The 18,607-nt window shown below is 35.1% G+C and overlaps 1 protein-coding gene across 6 annotated transcripts in view; it reads left to right on the forward strand.

The window, feature by feature from the left end:
• The window catches only part of Pcm1 (pericentriolar material 1), an 82,555-nt gene that overhangs the window by 9,002 nt on the left and 54,946 nt on the right, over positions 1 to 18,607 (forward strand). For 4 of the 6 annotated variants that reach the window (XM_055593526.1, XM_055593528.1, XM_055593529.1 and 1 more), the window contains exons 5-13: positions 558 to 728; positions 914 to 1,030; positions 6,873 to 7,050; positions 11,563 to 11,672; positions 12,875 to 13,091; positions 15,318 to 15,516; positions 16,315 to 16,488; positions 16,975 to 17,129; positions 17,247 to 17,464. In XM_055593526.1, the coding sequence (XP_055449501.1) occupies positions 558 to 728; positions 914 to 1,030; positions 6,873 to 7,050; positions 11,563 to 11,672; positions 12,875 to 13,091; positions 15,318 to 15,516; positions 16,315 to 16,488; positions 16,975 to 17,129; positions 17,247 to 17,464 (1,539 nt within the window). The remainder of the gene's footprint in view (positions 1 to 557; positions 729 to 913; positions 1,031 to 6,872; positions 7,051 to 11,562; positions 11,673 to 12,874; positions 13,092 to 15,317; positions 15,517 to 16,314; positions 16,489 to 16,974; positions 17,130 to 17,246; positions 17,465 to 18,607) is intronic. The other 2 variants (XM_055593527.1, XM_055593530.1) reach the window with 1 other exon arrangement.

The following is an 18,607-nucleotide window of genomic DNA, read 5'->3' on the forward strand; positions in this document are numbered from 1 at the left end:
GAGCCTGGCCAATATAAGCAACTTTTTGCCAATGGGTCTGAGATCTTGGAGTCCTACTCATGGCTCTGCCAGTGTGAACTATACATATTCACTCAGCATTTCACTTCTGTAGGGCTTTCTCTGCAGTCTACATTCTGCAAGTCTGAGGATTCAATACCTGGAACCCACATAAAATAGAAGAAAGAATACTAACCCATGGAAGTTGTCCTCCTACTTCCACACATAACCATATTACTCAACTATACAGAATAAAAAAACAAGCAAAACCTCTCTACAATGATAATAAATATTTTAAATAAATACAATTTTCCAGATAAATGCTTTTGAAATTACTTTTAAATTGATGGCGATTGAAGTTTATTGACCATTGTTTTAATTAAAAAAATCTAATTTTCTTGCATGTATAAATTTATATATATATAAACCTAGATATAGCTTTGATTTTCCTTTATTTGAAATAAAAATGTATACAACATAATTGCTGTGGAGTTAATTATGCTTGGTTTTATGTTGTATACTACCATTCTTATTTTTCTTTTTAATATTTTTTTCTGCAGATTGTAAGCAGGCTTGTTCAAATTCGTGACTATATTACTAAAGCTAGTTCTATGCGAGAAGATCTTGTAGAGAAAAATGAAAGATCTGCTAATGTTGACCGCCTTACTCATCTAATAGAACACCTTAAAGAACAAGAAAAGTCATATATGAAGTTTCTCCAGAAAATCCTTGTAAGTTTTGGACTTTTAAGTGATGTATGTTGAGTTATTTTTATGATGTACCATGTGCAAATACTGATGACATTTTGATGCCATTCCAGAGGCTTTAACATATTTTCAAAAATCGTGCCATCCTTTATAACATTTTTGTTGCCCTTTTTAATAGTTGTATGATTTATACTACTAAAATATTTCAGGCTAGAGAAAATGAGGAGGAGGATGTTCGGACTATAGACTCAGCTGTGGGATCTGGTTCTGTAGCTGAGAGCACATCGCTAAACATAGATGTGCAGTCTGAGGCTTCAGATACCACGGTAAGCGCCTTTTTGGTAATTAAAGTGCTGGAAATGAAGATTTAAGGTTTCCTCCATTTTTCAATATGATATTTTTTGTCATTCTTTAATAAAAAGTATATTCTAGGAAAGAAACCCTCAAATTGTTAATGGTATATATAGTTTCTAGACTTAGAAGTTTGGAAGCTTTATTACTAACGTTAAGATTAGTTTTTAAGGGCTGGAGGGATGGCTCAGTGCTTAAGAACACTGGTTGCCCTTTCAGAGGACCCGGGTTCAGTTCCCAGCACCTACATGGCAGCTCTCTGCTGTAAGTCTGTTGCAGTTCCAACACCTTCACACTGAGACACATGCAGGCAAAACATCAATGCACATAAAATAAAAATAAGTAAATAATAATAATAATAATAATAAAAACAATAATGAAAGATTAATTTTAAAGGTTTGAATTAGAAATTAGTCATTTCTGAATTTTAGTGTGCAGAAATGTCTGTACATGTGGTTTTGACCAGCACAGCTTTCCTAATTTTAAGAAGCTTTGGCCAAGTTAGAATTTATTGTAGGTGTAAGAACTGTTAGTATCACTAGTGTGTGATACTTATGATTATTATGCATGTAATTGCTGGAGAAGTTTTTATGCTCATTTGCTGATAAGCACTCATTTGAACGTGCTAAGATTTTTTATTTCTCATGTTGTAGTACTATAGTGAAGCTAGATGTCTAAAACATTGAAATAAAGTCTAATAAGACAGGATAATATTGACATTATTTACTGTCAGTGAAGAAAAAGTAATGTGGTTTCTATAAAGTAAAATTAATAAAAGACATTTGTCCCTTGGGAAAATAGTAATTTATATAACTTTGGAGAAAGAAAAGGTTATAAGATTGATCAAGTTCATAGAATGTACATTTCAAAACTGCTTTGCTTTTAAACATTTTTATTTAAACAGATGTGCCTTTATTCATGCACTTGTCTGAAGTGCATGTGGTAACCACTACAGTGTAGAAACATAATCATGTACTTGTAACTATTAAACACATAGTATTAGTAATCCTTTTCTTTTGAAAGGATTAGTACCTATGTCTTTTATTTTTTACAATATATTTCAAAATATCATTCACTATTAGGAATTTGAGGGTTTGTTTCCTTTTATTACTGCTCTACAAATTTATATGCCTCTTTTTTCCTTTCTTTCCTTCTTAGTCACTATTTATTATTATTTTTTTTTTAAATAAGAAATTTGAATGTTTTTCTTTCTGTTTAGGAAATACTCAGGGGGCTTGATCCAAACAGTTGTTTAAAAATGAATTCTGCTTTGGAAAGTTGTTTTCTCTTCATAGCGGTGCTGGGAGTAATTTCTCCCTTTACATACCAGCAGAAGCAGAAGGGCTGGGACAGGCTGGTTAAAGGATTTAATTGAAAATGTATGGGAAATGGTATAGTTGATTTTAATTTACTTACTAAAATCCAAAGTGTTACTATGATGAGAATTTCCTTTATAATCATGTAAAAGTATGGCCTTTTATAAATTATTATGTACCAGGATAAATGTTAAAATATGCTGTTTATTCTACAGAAACTTAAATGTCTAATTAAATTTACTACCTCTTGGGGGCTGGATTTGGGTTAAAATTTTTAAAAGGTGAAATGAGACATTTTTCTATTTATTTACAAGGCTGGCTTATATGTTAAACAGGAGTTTTTGTTAAGAAATTAATATGCTACACTATTTAATAAAGGAGGCATCTTTTAGTCTGAGAATTCGGCCCTGCATTGAGGACAAACTAGGGAACTCAGCTTCACAAGAACAGGTTTCAGACATTGACGTTACAACAAGTCCAAAAGGGAAAGGTGAAAGAGCTCTTCAGAATGACAGGGAACTGAGAACTAATAGGAAATATAGCCGAAAACGTGGATTTCCCTCAAAGGTATACTTCACAACGTTAACTCGGGAAGTCTTTAAATGAGCAGCTCTTATTGCTATTTGTTCCTTATTTGCTTTTCTGTTAACTGCTATTAGTCTTAACTCTGGAAATTATTAACACCATTTAATATACTGTAATATGTTTTAGTAAAATGCTATTGCTAAGTGTTTTTATTTCTTTTTGTTTTAGAATACACCTCTGCATTGATAAAATATGGTTTACAATTATAAAGGATTAGAATAGGAAATTGGGTTTTTTTTGTTGTTGTTGGTTTGTTTTTGCTTAGAGTATATAAAAACATTTCTTAAACCTTGGCTGACAATTGCTTTTGTTTATGTTAGTGTTTATGAATTAAAATGATACTTTACATTTTTGTATTATTACTATAGAAGTTCATTAGAGAAAAAGAAAATAATATATGCTATTAGATTTTCTGTCCTTAATGGAAGAAATGCTTTTTTCCTGGTTTTTGGTTTGTAATTATGTTACTGTTTTAAAACCCTTTCTTCTGATTTCTCCCTTTTGGATTAAAAGATTTAGTTAGTTGATTTGCTCATTGATGTTTTAATGTTTTGCTAGGTTTCTTTTTTCAGTGTTTGATTTAATGATCTTCCTTTTAGTTTCTTGTGATTTGTATAAAGGCACTTACACTTATTAAGATAAGTGAAAAGAACCATTTGTGTAGCTTTTCTAATACATTTGAAATAAAATAGCATTTGTAAAAGCCTGTGTGCCCTTTCAGCAAGAGTAAAACTCTTCTTTTAGTTTAGGGTACACCAGAGCAATTTCCTAAGTGTTATTACTAGCTTGTTACCAATGATCTTTCATTTGTAGTTATGTTTTCTTTTCTTTTTGATGTTTAAAGTTGAGAAAAAACTTAACCTCAAATATTTTGGCAGTTTGTGTTTTTTCATGACTTTTTGGGGGGGGGTTGGGGGATCATTAATTTCACAAAGTAGTAAGCTAAAGATTCCCCCATCTGAGCAGAAAAGTACCTGGTTATCTTTAGACTTTATAGTTTTGAAGGGGAAAAATGAATGTGAGCTACTGTAGGTAATGCTTTAAAACTTGTTTTCCTACTTTCTACAATTGGCAGCCACTGCAGCACCTTGGCCAGGTCTTTTCCCCTGTGGTGGTACATTTATGTAACAAACAAACAAACAAACAAACAAAAAGAACAAAAAGCTCTTCTGTTTCTAAGTCTCTTGGAAAGTATTCTTATAGATGAGAATTATTGTATCTTAAGCTTCCTCAGGGATTTGTTTCAATTTAACTATCCTTAATCTTGAGATTTTTAAAAAAATATTTTGTATGTGAGTGCTTGTGGTGAGTCATAGCATGCATGCGGAGATCAGAGGACAATCTGTATTATTCTCCCTCTATCATGTGTGTTTTGAGGATTGACTCAGGCCATCAGACATAATAGTTAGTATGACAAGCTCTCTAATCTATTGAGACATCCTGCTAGCCCTAGTCTTGATTCTTAAGGTCATCTCAGTGCAGCTCACTAGTACATAATTCACAAAGTCATTTTAATTAAACAAAATATTAATTCCTACCAGCTGACTTTTAATTTCTCTCTGCTTATAAAGCCTGTTACTCTCAAAATCCTTTTTATTTCTTCCTTCCTAAGAAACCTTTCAAAATGTATTGTGTTTGGAAAAGGTTTGAGGTCTTATCTTGGAATCAGAGCTGATAATGAAATTATAGATAGTTTAGCCATATCTATCTATGTAGGCTAATTTCTTTTTTGGCTGTATTTTATAGACATAACATAGGCCCTTCTTGTATACCCATGCTTATCTGCTTATCTGTGCTTTTTCGGGATGGGTTTACAAATGGGAACCACCAGGCCTTGCCTTTTCTTTCTTCTTCTTCTTCTTCCTCCTCCTCCTCTTCTTCTTCTTCTTCTTCTTTTTTTTTTTTATAACAGTTTTGAGGATCTAACTCAAGTTCTTGTCCTTATAAGGCAAGCAATTCAATTTGCCACATCACATATCCCATTTAAGACGGGGCCTTGGCTAGGGTGGAACTCCCATGTACACCACACTGGCCATGAACTCACAGATACACACCTGCCTCTGCCTCTCAAGTACTGAGATGAGAGGTATGTGTCACCACACCCAGCTTCTCAGCTTTCTTTGTAATTGATTATAAATACCAATCTGAAAGGTAAATTATATGAATATAAACGTTGTTAGTGGTTATAAACTTCCACTAAACTTTCAGATTCTTCTTAACTTTCTCTGTGTACTTAACTGTAAGCTATGTGCTTTTTTTGTTCACTCTCTTTTTCGTTTCTAAGTCACAATGTAAAATGTTGTCATGGTTAACCATTCTCATTTCCAATATTGATGGTTCTGCTTGGGAGGAGGGAGATGGAAGAGGCTTTGTGCAGCACTGGTGAAGGATGCCATCCAAGAGGAAACTTCTTGAACTGTCTTGTGTTTCCTGTGGTTTCTCTAGAAATCACATGTGCCTGGGAAAAGTAGATCAGTGCATTCATTTTTACTTTCAAAAGAAATGATTGAACTTTTCACTTGCCTGAGGAATATTACGGGGAAATCATTTAAAATTTTGTAATTCCAACAAAAATTTATTAGTGTGGCAAATTTAAAACCAAATCAGTACATAAATGAATATTTTATGTTCAAGGAGTACAATAAAGAACTTTAAAATTTTGATAGTAATTCATTGATGAAGAATATTATTACAATAATTACCTACATAATTCGGCTTAAAATTTATTGTTTGGGGGCTGTATTTACATTTCTGTTTTTGATTAGTTTTGTTCAGCATGATTTAAATTTAAATTTTTTGTATGTGTATGGGTTTTTTTTTTTGAACACACAGGGTCTTTATGTATACTAAGCAAGAACTTTACCATTAAGCCATTCCACCAGCCACATGGTCATTATTTCTGTTTAAAATTTTTTGTTTTAAAATTTATTTTGTATGTATAAATGTTTTACGTGTGTGTGTGTGTGTGTGTGTGTGTGTGTGTGTGTGTGTGTGCGCGCGCGCGTGCGCGAGCATCCTATGCATGTCCGGTGCCTACAGAGGTCAGAAGAGGCTGTTAGATCCCTTGGAACTGGAATTACAGATAATTGTGAATCTGTGTGAGTGCTGGGAACTGAACATTGCTCTTCTAAAGAGCCACAAGTGCGTGTACCTGCTGAGCCACCTCTCTAATCCCATTGGTAGTTTCTTCTGAGTAGTCCCAATTTAATTCTGTTCTGTTGCATGTAGAGAGGGTGATAAATAATTAGTGTATTGGAAGTTTGGAAATATTTTCTTGTGTTTTATGACCCAAACTCAGCTGAATAGACATAATTTGAGTTAAAAACTAATAAAGATATTGATACAAAATAAAGTTTTCTGTTTTGTTATATACTTAATGTGCTTCAGTTAGGCCTTTTTACAGAAGTTAATCAACAAATAGATTTTAAAATTCTTGACCTTGATTAGAAGTTAGTATGTTTATACTCTTTGTCTGCTCCCCCCTCTCTCTTTGGCTTTTGTTCTTAACTTTGCTTTTGTTGTATATGATAAAATACCATCTTCTGGGGTGGGGTTGGAATTTTTGTTACCTGGTTTGTTTTAGAGAAAATCTTTCAGAACATTAACTCAGTATACTCTGTAGTTGTTGTTTTCCCTGTTGTTTTGTTTACAACATGTACAGCTCCGTTTGCCTTCTTAGACTTTCAACCTGTTTTGTAAGAGATTTTTTTTCCCTTTTAATTCTTTCTCATAGTTTTTCACTGTGAAATTACCTAATTCCTAATGTGGGACACAGCAGTCTAAGTTTATTAAAACTGTATCTTGAGTTGTGTTTTCAATTGAAAGTAGTATCTGTGCTTTTCTTTGCTACTGGCAAATGAAACAGGACCATGTATTTCAACAGTCAGTTATCAGTATTGTTGGTCTTATTTTTCAGGCCAGAGATCCTCAACAGGAGCCTATGGAAGAGACAGAAAATTTGAAGAAACAACATGATTTATTAAAAAGAATGTTACAGCAGCAGGAGCAGCTGCGAGCACTACAGGGAAGACAAGCTGCTCTTCTAGCTTTGCAGCATAAAGCAGAGCAGGCTATAGCTGTGATGGATGATTCTGGTATGTGACAGTTGTAGAAGATTTTTATAAGAGGCTCATTAACTTTGCATTGCAAAGTGAATGCTGTTATTATATAGTCATATCTTGGTTCTTAAGTAGTTGAATAACCTGCAAGCAAGGCTTACTCTTGTCCTATGCTTTTCTCTGCTTATACAGAAAAGGTTGTAGGAACAGCTCTTGGCTATTATATATACCATGCAGACAGTTCTCTCTCATCAGAGAGTACCTTTAAGATGTAAAAGAGACAGGCCTGTGTGTAGTACTGTGTAGTAACCTCAGAGTGATAGGACTGTAGATGCTTTTGTTTCCACCTTTGGGGATTACTTTTTGGTTTTTGTTTTCTTTTTTTTTTTATCTCACTTAAGAGTGTTGTTCTTTTTTATTTTTAGTTAATTTATTTTTTTAATTCTTTATTAATTACACTTTATTCACTTTGTATCCCCACTGTGGTTCCCTCTCTCCTCCCGTCCCAGTCCCTCCCTCCCTCCACCCTCTGCATGCATGCCCCTCCCCAAGTCCTCTGATAGGGGAGGTCTTCTTTTCCTTCCTTCTGATCCTAGTCAATTAGGTCTCATCAGGAGTGGCTGCAGTGTCTTCTTCTGTGGCCTGGTAATGCTGCTTCCCCCTTAGGGGGAGGTAATTAAAGAACAGGCCAATCAGTTCATGTCAGAGACAGTCCCTGTTCCTATTTTATTAATTACAGTTTATTCACTTTGTATCCAAGCTGTAGCCTCCTCCCTTATATCCTACCAATCTCACCCTCTGTCCCTTATCTCCTCCCATGCCCCTCCCCAAGTCCACTGATAAGGGAGGTCCTCCTCCCCTTCCATCTGATCCTAGTTTATCAGGTCTCAGCAGGACTGTCTGCATTGTCTTCCTCTGTGGCCTGGTAAGGCTGCTCCCCCATTAGGGGGAGGTGATCAAAGAGCCAGCCACTGAGTTCATGTCAGAGACAGTCCCTGTTCCCATTACTAGGGAACCCACTTGGACACTGAGCTACCATGGGCTACATCTGTGCAGGGGTTCTAGGTTATCTCCATGGATGGTCCTTGGTTGGAGTATCAATCTCAGAAAAGACCCCTGGGCCCAGATATTTTGGTTCTGTTGCTCTTCTTCTGGAGCTCCTGTCCTCTTCAGGTCTTTCTATCTCCCCCTTCTTTCATAAGATTCCCTGCGCTCTGCAGAAACTTTGGCTATGAGTCTCAGCATCTGCTTTGATACCCTGCTGGGTAGAGTATTTCAGAGGCCCTCTGTAGTAGGCTCCTATCCTGTTCCCTGTTTTCTCCTTCTTCTGATGTCTGTCCCGTTTGCCTTTCTGAATGAGGATTGATCATCTTACCCAGTGTCCTCCTTTTTGCTTAGCTTCTTTAGGTGTACGGATTTTAGTATGATTGTCCTATATTATATTTCTAATATGCACTTATAAGTGAGTATGTACCATGTGTGTCTTTCTGCTTCTGGGATACCTCACTCAGGATGATCTTTTCTAGTTCCCACCATTTGCCTGCTGATTTCATGATTTCCTTGTTTTTAATAGCTGAGTAGTATTCCATTGTTGTTCTTTATTTGCCTTGCAGTGAAGGTTTAAAAATTCTTACATAAGCCAGACCTGATAGACAACCTGTAATCCCAGCACTCAGAAGGCTGAGGCAGGAGGTTCAGGAATTCTCAGGGTGTGAGGCGATGGCTGAGTTGGTAAAGTGCTTGTCCCACAAGCATTAAGGATCTTAGTTTGGGTCCTCAGCAACCATATAAAAGCCAAGTGCTGTGGTATACATCTACTGGAAGGGTCAGAGAGAGGAAGCTACCCAGGGTTAGGTGTTCTAGCCAGTTGATGATCTTTGGGCTCAAAAACAAGATTGAGAGTGACTAAGGAAGATAACCAACATTGACCTCTGGTGCGCACTCCCCCAATACTTCATAGTGAGACTGCCTCAGAAAATAAAGTGGGAGGGCTGTAGGTTTGCCTGTGTAAGTATGCTCTGAATTCAGTCGAGCACCTGGAGAAGATGAAAACAGATGGGAAAAAAAGTCTAAAAAGCAGTAAATTAATAGAGCATCTTTGGATAGTTAACTGAAATAACAGAACTACTAACACTAAATACTAGTTTTGTATATGAGCTTTTAAAGATGCTATTTACATTACTCAGTTTTTGTGAGACACAACTTTTTCTTTCTCTTTTCCTTATAGCTGTGTATCATTTAAGTGACAATTGAATTGCTCAGTATTGAGTCTTATTTTGTAGTTTGTCGTATTGTCTTCAAACCTGTTTTAAATTTTCATTTAAAAGTAAGATTGTTGCTTATTAAAACTCACAAGGTTAAGGGTTTTTCTTTTTAGTTTTATTTTTAATTGACAGATAATTGTTTATATTTGCAAAGACTCTTCCTTTGGCTTAGTTATGTTTGTTCTCAATTGTCATAGTTTATCTTTGAGTATTATAATTATGCCATTTTGTTTTGCTGTTTCGGTGACATAATAAGTTTCATGAGAATTGCATACAGGAACGTGGGTTATTTACAGTATTAAGAATAACTAACTAGAGGCTGGCTGCGCAACAGCACAACTGAAATACTGTCTATTTTCTGCCCATCAGCCCTTAAACTGTCAGGTAATCCTCATGGAACAGCAGGACACACAAAGTTTCTAATCTGTTCTCCAGTCTTGGGTAGTTGAATTTATATCTCATTAGATCACCAGAATTGTAGGCTACTAGCTAAGGCATTTACTCTTGTCTTAGAACTGTTTTATAGAGAAGGACATCAAATACAGTTTCTGACTTGGCTAGAAACTGGACTCGCAAAGTTCCTAATCTGTTCTCCAGTTTTGGGTAGTTGAATTTACATCTCATTTGATCACCAGAATTATAGGCTACTGGCTAAGACATTTCCTCTTGTCTTGGAACTATTTTATAGAGAACGACATCATCAAATACAGTTTCTGACTTGGCTAGGCTTTGTATAGATTTTAGTAGAAATCTATTGATTTAGATTAAGTATACAAATAATTTCTTTTACAACCCAGGAGATTGAATTTGAACTTTATATACTCCAATAGAAATTTTAGCTTAATAATTTTAGAACAATTTTGCTTCTGCGATTATGAAGTTTTATTAAAGAAAACTGATGAAAGCACCATCAAAGATATGACACACCTGCATTGGGGAAGAATGCTTTTTCCTACTGTCTAGCAATTTGTTTATTAGTTATCTAAATTGTAATTTTGGTACACAGAGAGTTTAGGCTAGAAAAGGGTTTCTGTCAGTCCTGAAATACTAGTTTTAGTTTTTTTGTTTATTTTTTTTGGTTTGGGGTGGTTCTTTGTTTTTGTGTTTTAGCAGAAGATGATGGTATTTTCTTAAAAAGAAAAAAAAAAAAGTTTGTAGCTTGCAGCCTCATTTAAAATTAGAAATATAAAAGTGAGGATGAAAATGGAATAGTAGAGCAGTAAGTATTTTCAAAATTTTCTTAAGAAATATACTTTTGGAGGATGAGGGGATTTTGTGTTTTGGGGGGGTTGTTTGTATTTTTGGGGGCTTGTTTTGTTGTGTTTTGTTTTGTTTGAGACAAGGTTTCTCTATGTATCCTTGGTTGTTCTGGATTCAATTTGTAGACCAGGTTGTCCTCAAACTCACAGTGATCCCACTGCCTCTGCCTCCCTAAGTGCTGGGATTTAAGGTGTGCACCACCACACCCGGTTCTGTTTCGTTCTTAATGTAGATGATAAAACCCAGGGTCTTTTTTGTATTTGCTGAATCATAAGCAACTACTTCAATAAATTTATCTGTTCAACAAAGCCCTTGCCAGCTGGATTTGGTCTACTCTTTAACATGGTTTTATGCAACACTGCCATTCTTGCTAACTTTTCCCCATCAATGGGAGAACTGGGTAGTCAAGACAAGAACTGTATTCAAGAGAGCCATGCTAATTTTCAGTCTGTACTTTGTAAAAACAAAACAAAACAAAACAAAAACTTTCTCATTCCTGTACTACAATATTGGTTTTCTTGGAGGAGGTAGAAATAGAGACCTTTCAGAGTCAGCACTGTTCCTATAAAGATACTGAGAGAGCTGGGTAGTGCACACCTGTAATCCTAGTATTCTGGGAGGCAGAGGTAGGCAGATCTCTGTGAGTTTGAAGCTAGCCTGGTCTACAAAGTGAGTCCAGGACAGACAAGGCTACACAGAAAAAAACCCTGACTTGAAAAAGAAAAAGAAAGAAAGAAAAAAGAAACCTAGAGAGCCATCCTACATCTAACCCAAGGAGTCACGTTTATTAATTAGGATTGCAATACTAGCCTTCCTTATATGTTGAGATTGAAAAACATGAGTCACTTTACTAGAGTTTAGTAGTTGTCCCTTTATTTTTCTGTTAGCTTTAAGCTTCTCATAAAATGATTGGCTGACAGATAAGTAAAATAATTAGAAGCTTCAAATGTTAGGGTGGCTCCCCCTTCATCAAAACTTATACTTACATTGACACTTCTTTATCCTGAATATATTATTTATTTAGTTGTTACAGAAACTACAGGAAGCTTATCTGGAGTCAGCATCACATCAGAACTAAATGAAGAACTGAATGATTTAATCCAGCGTTTCCATAATCAGCTTCGTGAGTCTCAGGTAACTGGTTTATATAGTTAAGCTTAGAAATCACATTAATTAACCCAGTGGTTCCCAACCTGGTTTAATTGTTTAAAAAATGAATACACAGAGTCTTTCACCCTCCAAAATTATGATTCTTAAGATTTGAGTGGCCCCATATGATCCCATTGCTATTCTTGACATTATCCCTTGAGAAACTCTTGTTAGAAAAGAATCTACTTTTTAAAGATTTATTTTATGTGTATGTGTGTACCTAAATGTTTTTATGTATCATATGTATACAGAGGCCAGAAGAGGGCATCAGATACCCTGGGACTGGAGTTATAGGCAATTGTGAGAGGTTTAATGTGCATGCCAGGATCAAACCTGGGTCCTCTGCAAGAGCTCTACACTACTGAGCCATGTATGCATACCCAGAAAAGATATTTTAAATGTGCTGAGTAGTAAGGTTTTCCCTGTGTAGGCTGTTAGATGGACATTCTTTTTACTTCTTTTAAACACTAGGTAGATACAAGTTTTAAGAGGAAGTTTGGCAGGGTATAGTGCTACATCTTTAATCCAAGCACTCGGAGGCAGAGGCAGGTGGATCTCCAAATTCAAGGCCAGCCTAGCCAGGGCTATAATGAGACCCTGTCTCAAGAAGACAGAGATTTAAAGTTAATGATGTCCTTGCATCATTTTATCTTACTGACAGTTTTAAGAAAGGCTTTTGGGAGAAGGGTAGTATTTTTAAAGCAAGGTCTTATTTGTAGGACAGACTGACAACAAATTTTCTATCTTTTCTGTGCTAGCCTCTTAAAGCACTAGGATTATAGGCTTATGCTGCTGTATCTAACAGAACAATTTTAGAATTAGTGTTTCAGTTTTGTGAACTTTGTAGAATAGTGATATATAGTGAATTGTTAGTGTAGGGGTCTTGTATAAGAATGGGTGAGCCGTTGCCCTCTCACTAGGAAAGGAAGTGACTGGTCTTGCCCACTAAAAAACATGAGTGTGGCCACCCATTTTGAGCAGTTATCTAGCAAAATGTAGTAAATTATTCCATCATACCCTATGTAAAGAATTTCTCAGATACTCAGGATTAGGTATAAGATTGTTGATTGAAGCATTGTGTTAAAAGCAAAATAGAAAACAAAAGGTCAATGTACAGTAAAATGCAACTTAATTGCCTTCATCTTAAATGGTCTTTTCTTTTTTTTCTCTCTCTCTTTTCAACTAAGCCTCCAACTGTTCCAGACAATAGAAGACAGGCAGAAAGCCTTTCATTAACTAGAGAGATTTCTCAGAGCAGAAATCCCTCAGTTTCTGAACATTTACCTGATGAGAAAGTACAGCTTTTTAGCAAAATGAGAGTACTACAGGAAAAGAAACAGAAAATGGACAAATTACTTGGAGAACTTCATACCCTTCGAGATCAGCATCTGAACAATTCATCATGTGAGTAAATCTGATTCAGCAGTATTATATAAAGGTCATGTAAGTATATATGCTGGCACATAATAGTTACTTAGTAAGTATTTGATAAGTTAATAAATGCAGTTTCACAAAAAAATTTTTAAAGTTTTTGAAGAAGAAACTTGAATCTAAAAAGCCACTATGTAGTAAGAGCCAAATAGATGCTAAATCTATTCATATAAGGAAAAAAAAAATGAAGTTGGGATAGTTCAGATGTAGTCTTTAGTCATTTTCTTTTTCTTTTCTTTTTCTTTTTTTCCTAGTCATTTTCTTAATCCTAGTTCCTGCCCCTCAGTAACAGGAACACTGAAGTACTAGAACTTAGAATCAGCTTGGGTAACCCCAGCTGGCCACTATTTCTGTAATATTCTAGTTTTTTCTGGATAAAAAGTTGTAATGGGTAAGAATACCATTTTTAGAATCCCCATTGTTGAGCTAGAAAAATAGCTCAGCAGTTAAAAGCACTTAACTGCTCTTGCAGAGAAACCAGGTTTAGTTCCCAGAACCCACATTAGGCAGCTCATAACTACCTATCACTCCAGTTCCAGAGGATCCAGTGCCCTTCTTGCGCATGATGTACATAAATTCACACAAGTATATATACATAAAATATTTTTAAAAATGCATCATTCAAAGTAACAAAAGAAACAGATGTTCTATTCTATGTTTTGTGTTTTGAGACTAGATTTTACAATGGAGTTCAGGCTCACTTCAAATTTGCAACACTCCAGCCTCAGTCTCCCCAGAGCTGGAATTATATGCTTACGTTGCCACATCCATCTTGGAATAGTTGTTTCTTATTCTTAATATTTTTCCTGTTTCTCTGCCACTTTTAAAGGAACCTTACTATTTTTGTCCTGAAACACTCATTTCTTCCTCTTTATGTCAGTTATCATCCTCTTCCTGTACATGATAATATCAGTTGTTAACTTTTATGAATAGAGGAAGACAACTAAGGAAAACTTAAAAATTTGCAAGGCATGTTTATAGCATTGTGTCAGTTTTATATGCAAAGAATACTTTGCTGTCTGGCAACTCTTTTTTTTTTAATTTTTATTTTTCTTTTAGTTACAATTTGTTAACTCTGTGTCCCAGCTGTATCCCGCTCCCTCATTCCCTCCCCCTCCCCAACTCCCTCCCTGGTCTCCTCCCTGCCCCTCTCCAAGTCCACTGATAGGGGAGGACCTCCTCCCCTTTCATTTGACCCTGTTTTATCAGGTATCTTCAAGGCTGGCTGCAAAGTCCTCCTCTGTGGCCTAACAGGACTGCTCCTCCCCTTGGGGGGGGGGGTGTCAAAGAGCCTGCCCTTGAGATCCTGTTAGAAATAGTCCTTGTTCCCCTTACTTTGGAAAACTACTTGGTTACTGAGCTACCACGGGCCACATCCGAGCAGAGGTTCTATGTTATATCCATAGATGGTCCTTGGTTGAGTGTCAGTCTCAGAAAAGACCCTGTGCCGGATATATTTGGTACTTGTAGAGCTCCTATCCTTTCCATATCATACTAACTCCCCTTCTTTCATATGATTCCCTGCACTCTGCCAAGGTTTGGTTATGAGTCTTAGTGTCTGCTTTGAAACACTGCTAGGTAGAGTCTTTCAGATGGCCTGGCAACTCTTAAAAGACCTCTCTTCCTTCTAGAAAACTGTATAAGAGCAGTAGTAAAAGGAAGAATGGTTAATAGTGTAAAGAGAGACCATTGAGACCAGCCGTAATAATTGTGGCATAAAAACAAGAAGGAAACGATGACAGTCTCATTGAGAAAGAAGCTTAAAAGCAGTAGGAGGTAGAAAAATTATGTCTCAATCATAAATTACCTGCTAGGCTTGGCCTTGTGTGTTCTATACATTATACATGGTGACCTTCTTTAACTTAACCTCTGACAAGTTTATCCTATTGTTCTTTTGGTTGTTTTTCTAGCATATCACATTGTAATTCTTGTCCGTTTCTTTCTTGTTTCTTCCTTATCTTCTATTTTAACTTAGTGGCTATAATGCAAAAGCAGTAGACTGTCTGGAAGGAAGAAGTAAAAATACTTTTTCTTTTGTACTTTGATTTGTTTAGTTGTGAATTATGTTCATAAGTGGACCATGTGTTTATATAAGCTGTATATTTTGTTTTGTTTGTTTATAAGTATCCAAACTAAATATAGGCTGCTTTGTACCATGTTTATATATGATAATTGTTTCTTTCTTTCTTTCTTTCATAGTCATGCCTTCAACTTCTCTCCAAAGAAGTGGGGATAAAAGAAGTTCAGCTGTAGCTCTCTCTGCTCCTGTAGGATTTGCACCAGTTGTCAATGGAGAGTCCAGTAGCCTTATGTCATCGGTTCCTTGTCCTGCTGCTTCTCTAGTTTCTCAGAATGAGAGTGAAAATGAAGGTCATCTAAATCCAGCTGAAAAACTACAGTAAAATACTTTTGCAATCATTCTTCACATTTATTAAATAATTAGAGTTAAATAATGTGGATAATTTTTTAAACCATTGAAAATTATAAGAAACTGAAGTTAATAAGATAAACATTCTTAAGATATATGGTGGAAGGAGGAGATATAATATATGTGAATCTTATCATTTGGCTAAAAGAAATATGACATCATGCAGGTAGTTTTTGTAAACTTCTGTTAATAATTTTTTAGAGAAAAGGTTAGAAATAGCAAGAAATATAGGTAAATATTTTAATATTCAAACAATAAGGCCTAGGCTCTAAAGTCATAATCCTGAAACTGTATTATACACAACTTTGTCAGTGTTAGCAAAACACTTACAAAGCCTCTGCTTCCTTATTGGCAAAATTGGATGATGTCTGTGGCATTTCAATACATGCTTTGGGTTTTTTGTTTTGTTTTGCTTTTTGTTTTTGTTTGCTCATCTGTTTTGAGATAGTGTCTCACTATATAGCCATTCTTTGCTGGCGTGGCACTTACTGTGTAGACCAGGCTAGCCTTGAACTCACAGAGATATGCTTGCCTCTGCCTCCTGAATTTCGGGATTAAAGACATGTAATAAACATGTTCAGCTGAAACTATTTTTTAAATTTGACAGATGCCCTGGGTACTTGGTCTAAATCTGTGTGTGTTTGTGTGTGTGTGTGTGTGTGTGTGTGTGTGTGTGTGTGTTTGTGTCTATATGTGTGCCAACTGCTATTAAGTGAAAATAACTTTGTTCCCCCTAAAATGGTGTTAATGTTACTTTTTTTAAATCAGGAAGTTAAATGAAGTTCAAAAGAGATTGAATGAACTGAGAGAATTAGTTCATTATTATGAACAGACATCAGATATGATGACAGATGCTGTAAATGAAAATACAAAAGATGAAGAAACTGAAGAGTCAGAATATGATTCTGAGCATGAAAATTCTGAACCTGTTACTAACATTAGGTGACAACATTTAAATTTGTTTTTCCCAATGTTTTTATCTGAAGTTAATGCATGTGTGGAGATGGAGTAGGGTCAGTACATCAGTGAAGTATTCATTGTTAGCTTATTTAAGCTTTTTCTTTGTAAGTTAACTGCTAGTGTAATAATTATTCTTGCTTTATTTAGAAAAAGAAGGAAATATGGAAGGCAATAATTTAGTAAAATTGTTACTGAATTCAACTAAATTTAAGAAGTATCAAAATTAGCATTTTCTTTTCTCACTGTTATACTTTAGTTTTATTTTGAATTTTCAGATGCTTTTGGTCATAAACTTCTATGTTTATGAAAAAGTTAATGAAAAGCAGGAGTCTGTTATTAAGAATTTGAGCTTAAATGTTTTAGTTAATGCTGTTCTTAGCTTAAAATTAGTTTATTATAGATCTATACGTCATTTTTTTAATTTTTATTTTTGTTGTTGTTTTAAATCTTGGCTTTAATTTCTTTCAGAAATCCACAGGTAGCTTCCACCTGGAATGAAGTGAATACTAACAGTAATACACAGTGTATTTCTAATAATAGAGATGGGAGATCAGTTAATTCTAACTGTGAAATTAACAACAGATCTGCTGCCAACATCAGAGCTTTAAACATGCCTCCATTAGGTATGATTTCCTATATTTACAGGAAAATTTTCATATTACTCTTGTGAAGTAGATTATCTTTATTTATACTCTTAATGTCTTAAAATCATTTACTTGAATGATACTTGTTTTCAACAGACTGTCGATACAATAGAGAAGAACAGAGGATGCATGTAGCACGGGCTGAAGATGATGAAGAAGTAGAAGAGGAAGGAGTCAGTGGGGCTTCATTGTCTAGTCATAGGAGCAGTCTGGTTGAAGCACCAGAAGATGAAGAATTTGAACAGAAGATTAGTAGACTCATGGCTGCAAAAGAGAAACTTAAACAGCTCCAAGATCTTGTTGCTATGGTACAGGTAAGTTACTTGTTAAAATAATATAGTCATAGAAGATAAAAGTTTTGTGTGTGATAACCATATTGGTATAATTTTTCTTTTCCATTTTCTCATACTAAACTGAGGACTCTACATATAGTAAGAAAGCATGTTACCACTGAGTTACACTCCCCAGTCCTATATTTGTGTTTTAGATGTTACTATTAAAGGTTTAGTAGTTTACGTGGTATACATCTGATACTACCAAACTCTTCCTAATAAAGTTGAGAAATTGAATTGACACAGTGGTTCACATCTGTAGACTTATCACTTGGGGGGTGGAGGCAATAGGAGGAGTTCGAGGTCATCCTTGGCTATATGCAAGTTGGAGGCCTTCTTTGGGCATAAAAGACTGTCTCAGAAAAAAATGGGGAGAAGGGTTAATGTAGGTATCTTTATCTTTATAAAGCATATAATACCTTTTACAATTTATTAATGAGAATGCAGCCATCTGTTATTAAAAACCCAAGAGCATGGCTGTGTACCAGTATAGTTTTATGTACAACCCAACATAATTGTTTTTGTTTTTGCAGATGACACTAGCCTCATAATATTATAACATCATCAGGAGGTAGATAAGAAACACTGAAAAAGTATTAATTGCCCAGTGTTATATAATTATGTCAGCCAGAATTTAGATTGTCTATAGCAGAGCCTAAGATCTTAACCTACTTGACATTAAAAAAGAAAATCCAAATGTTAGCATGTTAGTAAAGTTCAGTTATTAATGTTTTTGAAAATAATTTATACATATGCATGTGTAATTACATAAATATTAACACATCCTTATTATTTAATATGGTCCAAAGGTCACTGAGCTTTTTGCAATTTACTATGGTAGGTATAATTTTTCTGGAGCAACAAAAATATTTTAACTTTGTGAAATTATTTCTTTGCTTTCTTTTTCTTTGTTGTTTCTTTCAAGTGTTTTGTTAGACCATTGCCATGTATTATACCTTTTAACTTGAATGTAAAATTTCTGATTTCTCTCCAGAATTACTATTAATTGATATTCTGAGCAAAGTAAGACCATATCCACATACCTTTGATTACTTTTTTATTGTATTGGTATACTATAGCTTATTTACAGATTGGCTTTTGGCTTTTTCTAAATTTATCCTATGA

Source organism: Psammomys obesus, unplaced genomic scaffold, assembly GCF_907164565.1.
Source record: "Psammomys obesus unplaced genomic scaffold, mPsaObe1.curated_primary_1811, whole genome shotgun sequence".
Taxonomy (NCBI): Eukaryota; Metazoa; Chordata; class Mammalia; order Rodentia; family Muridae; genus Psammomys; species Psammomys obesus.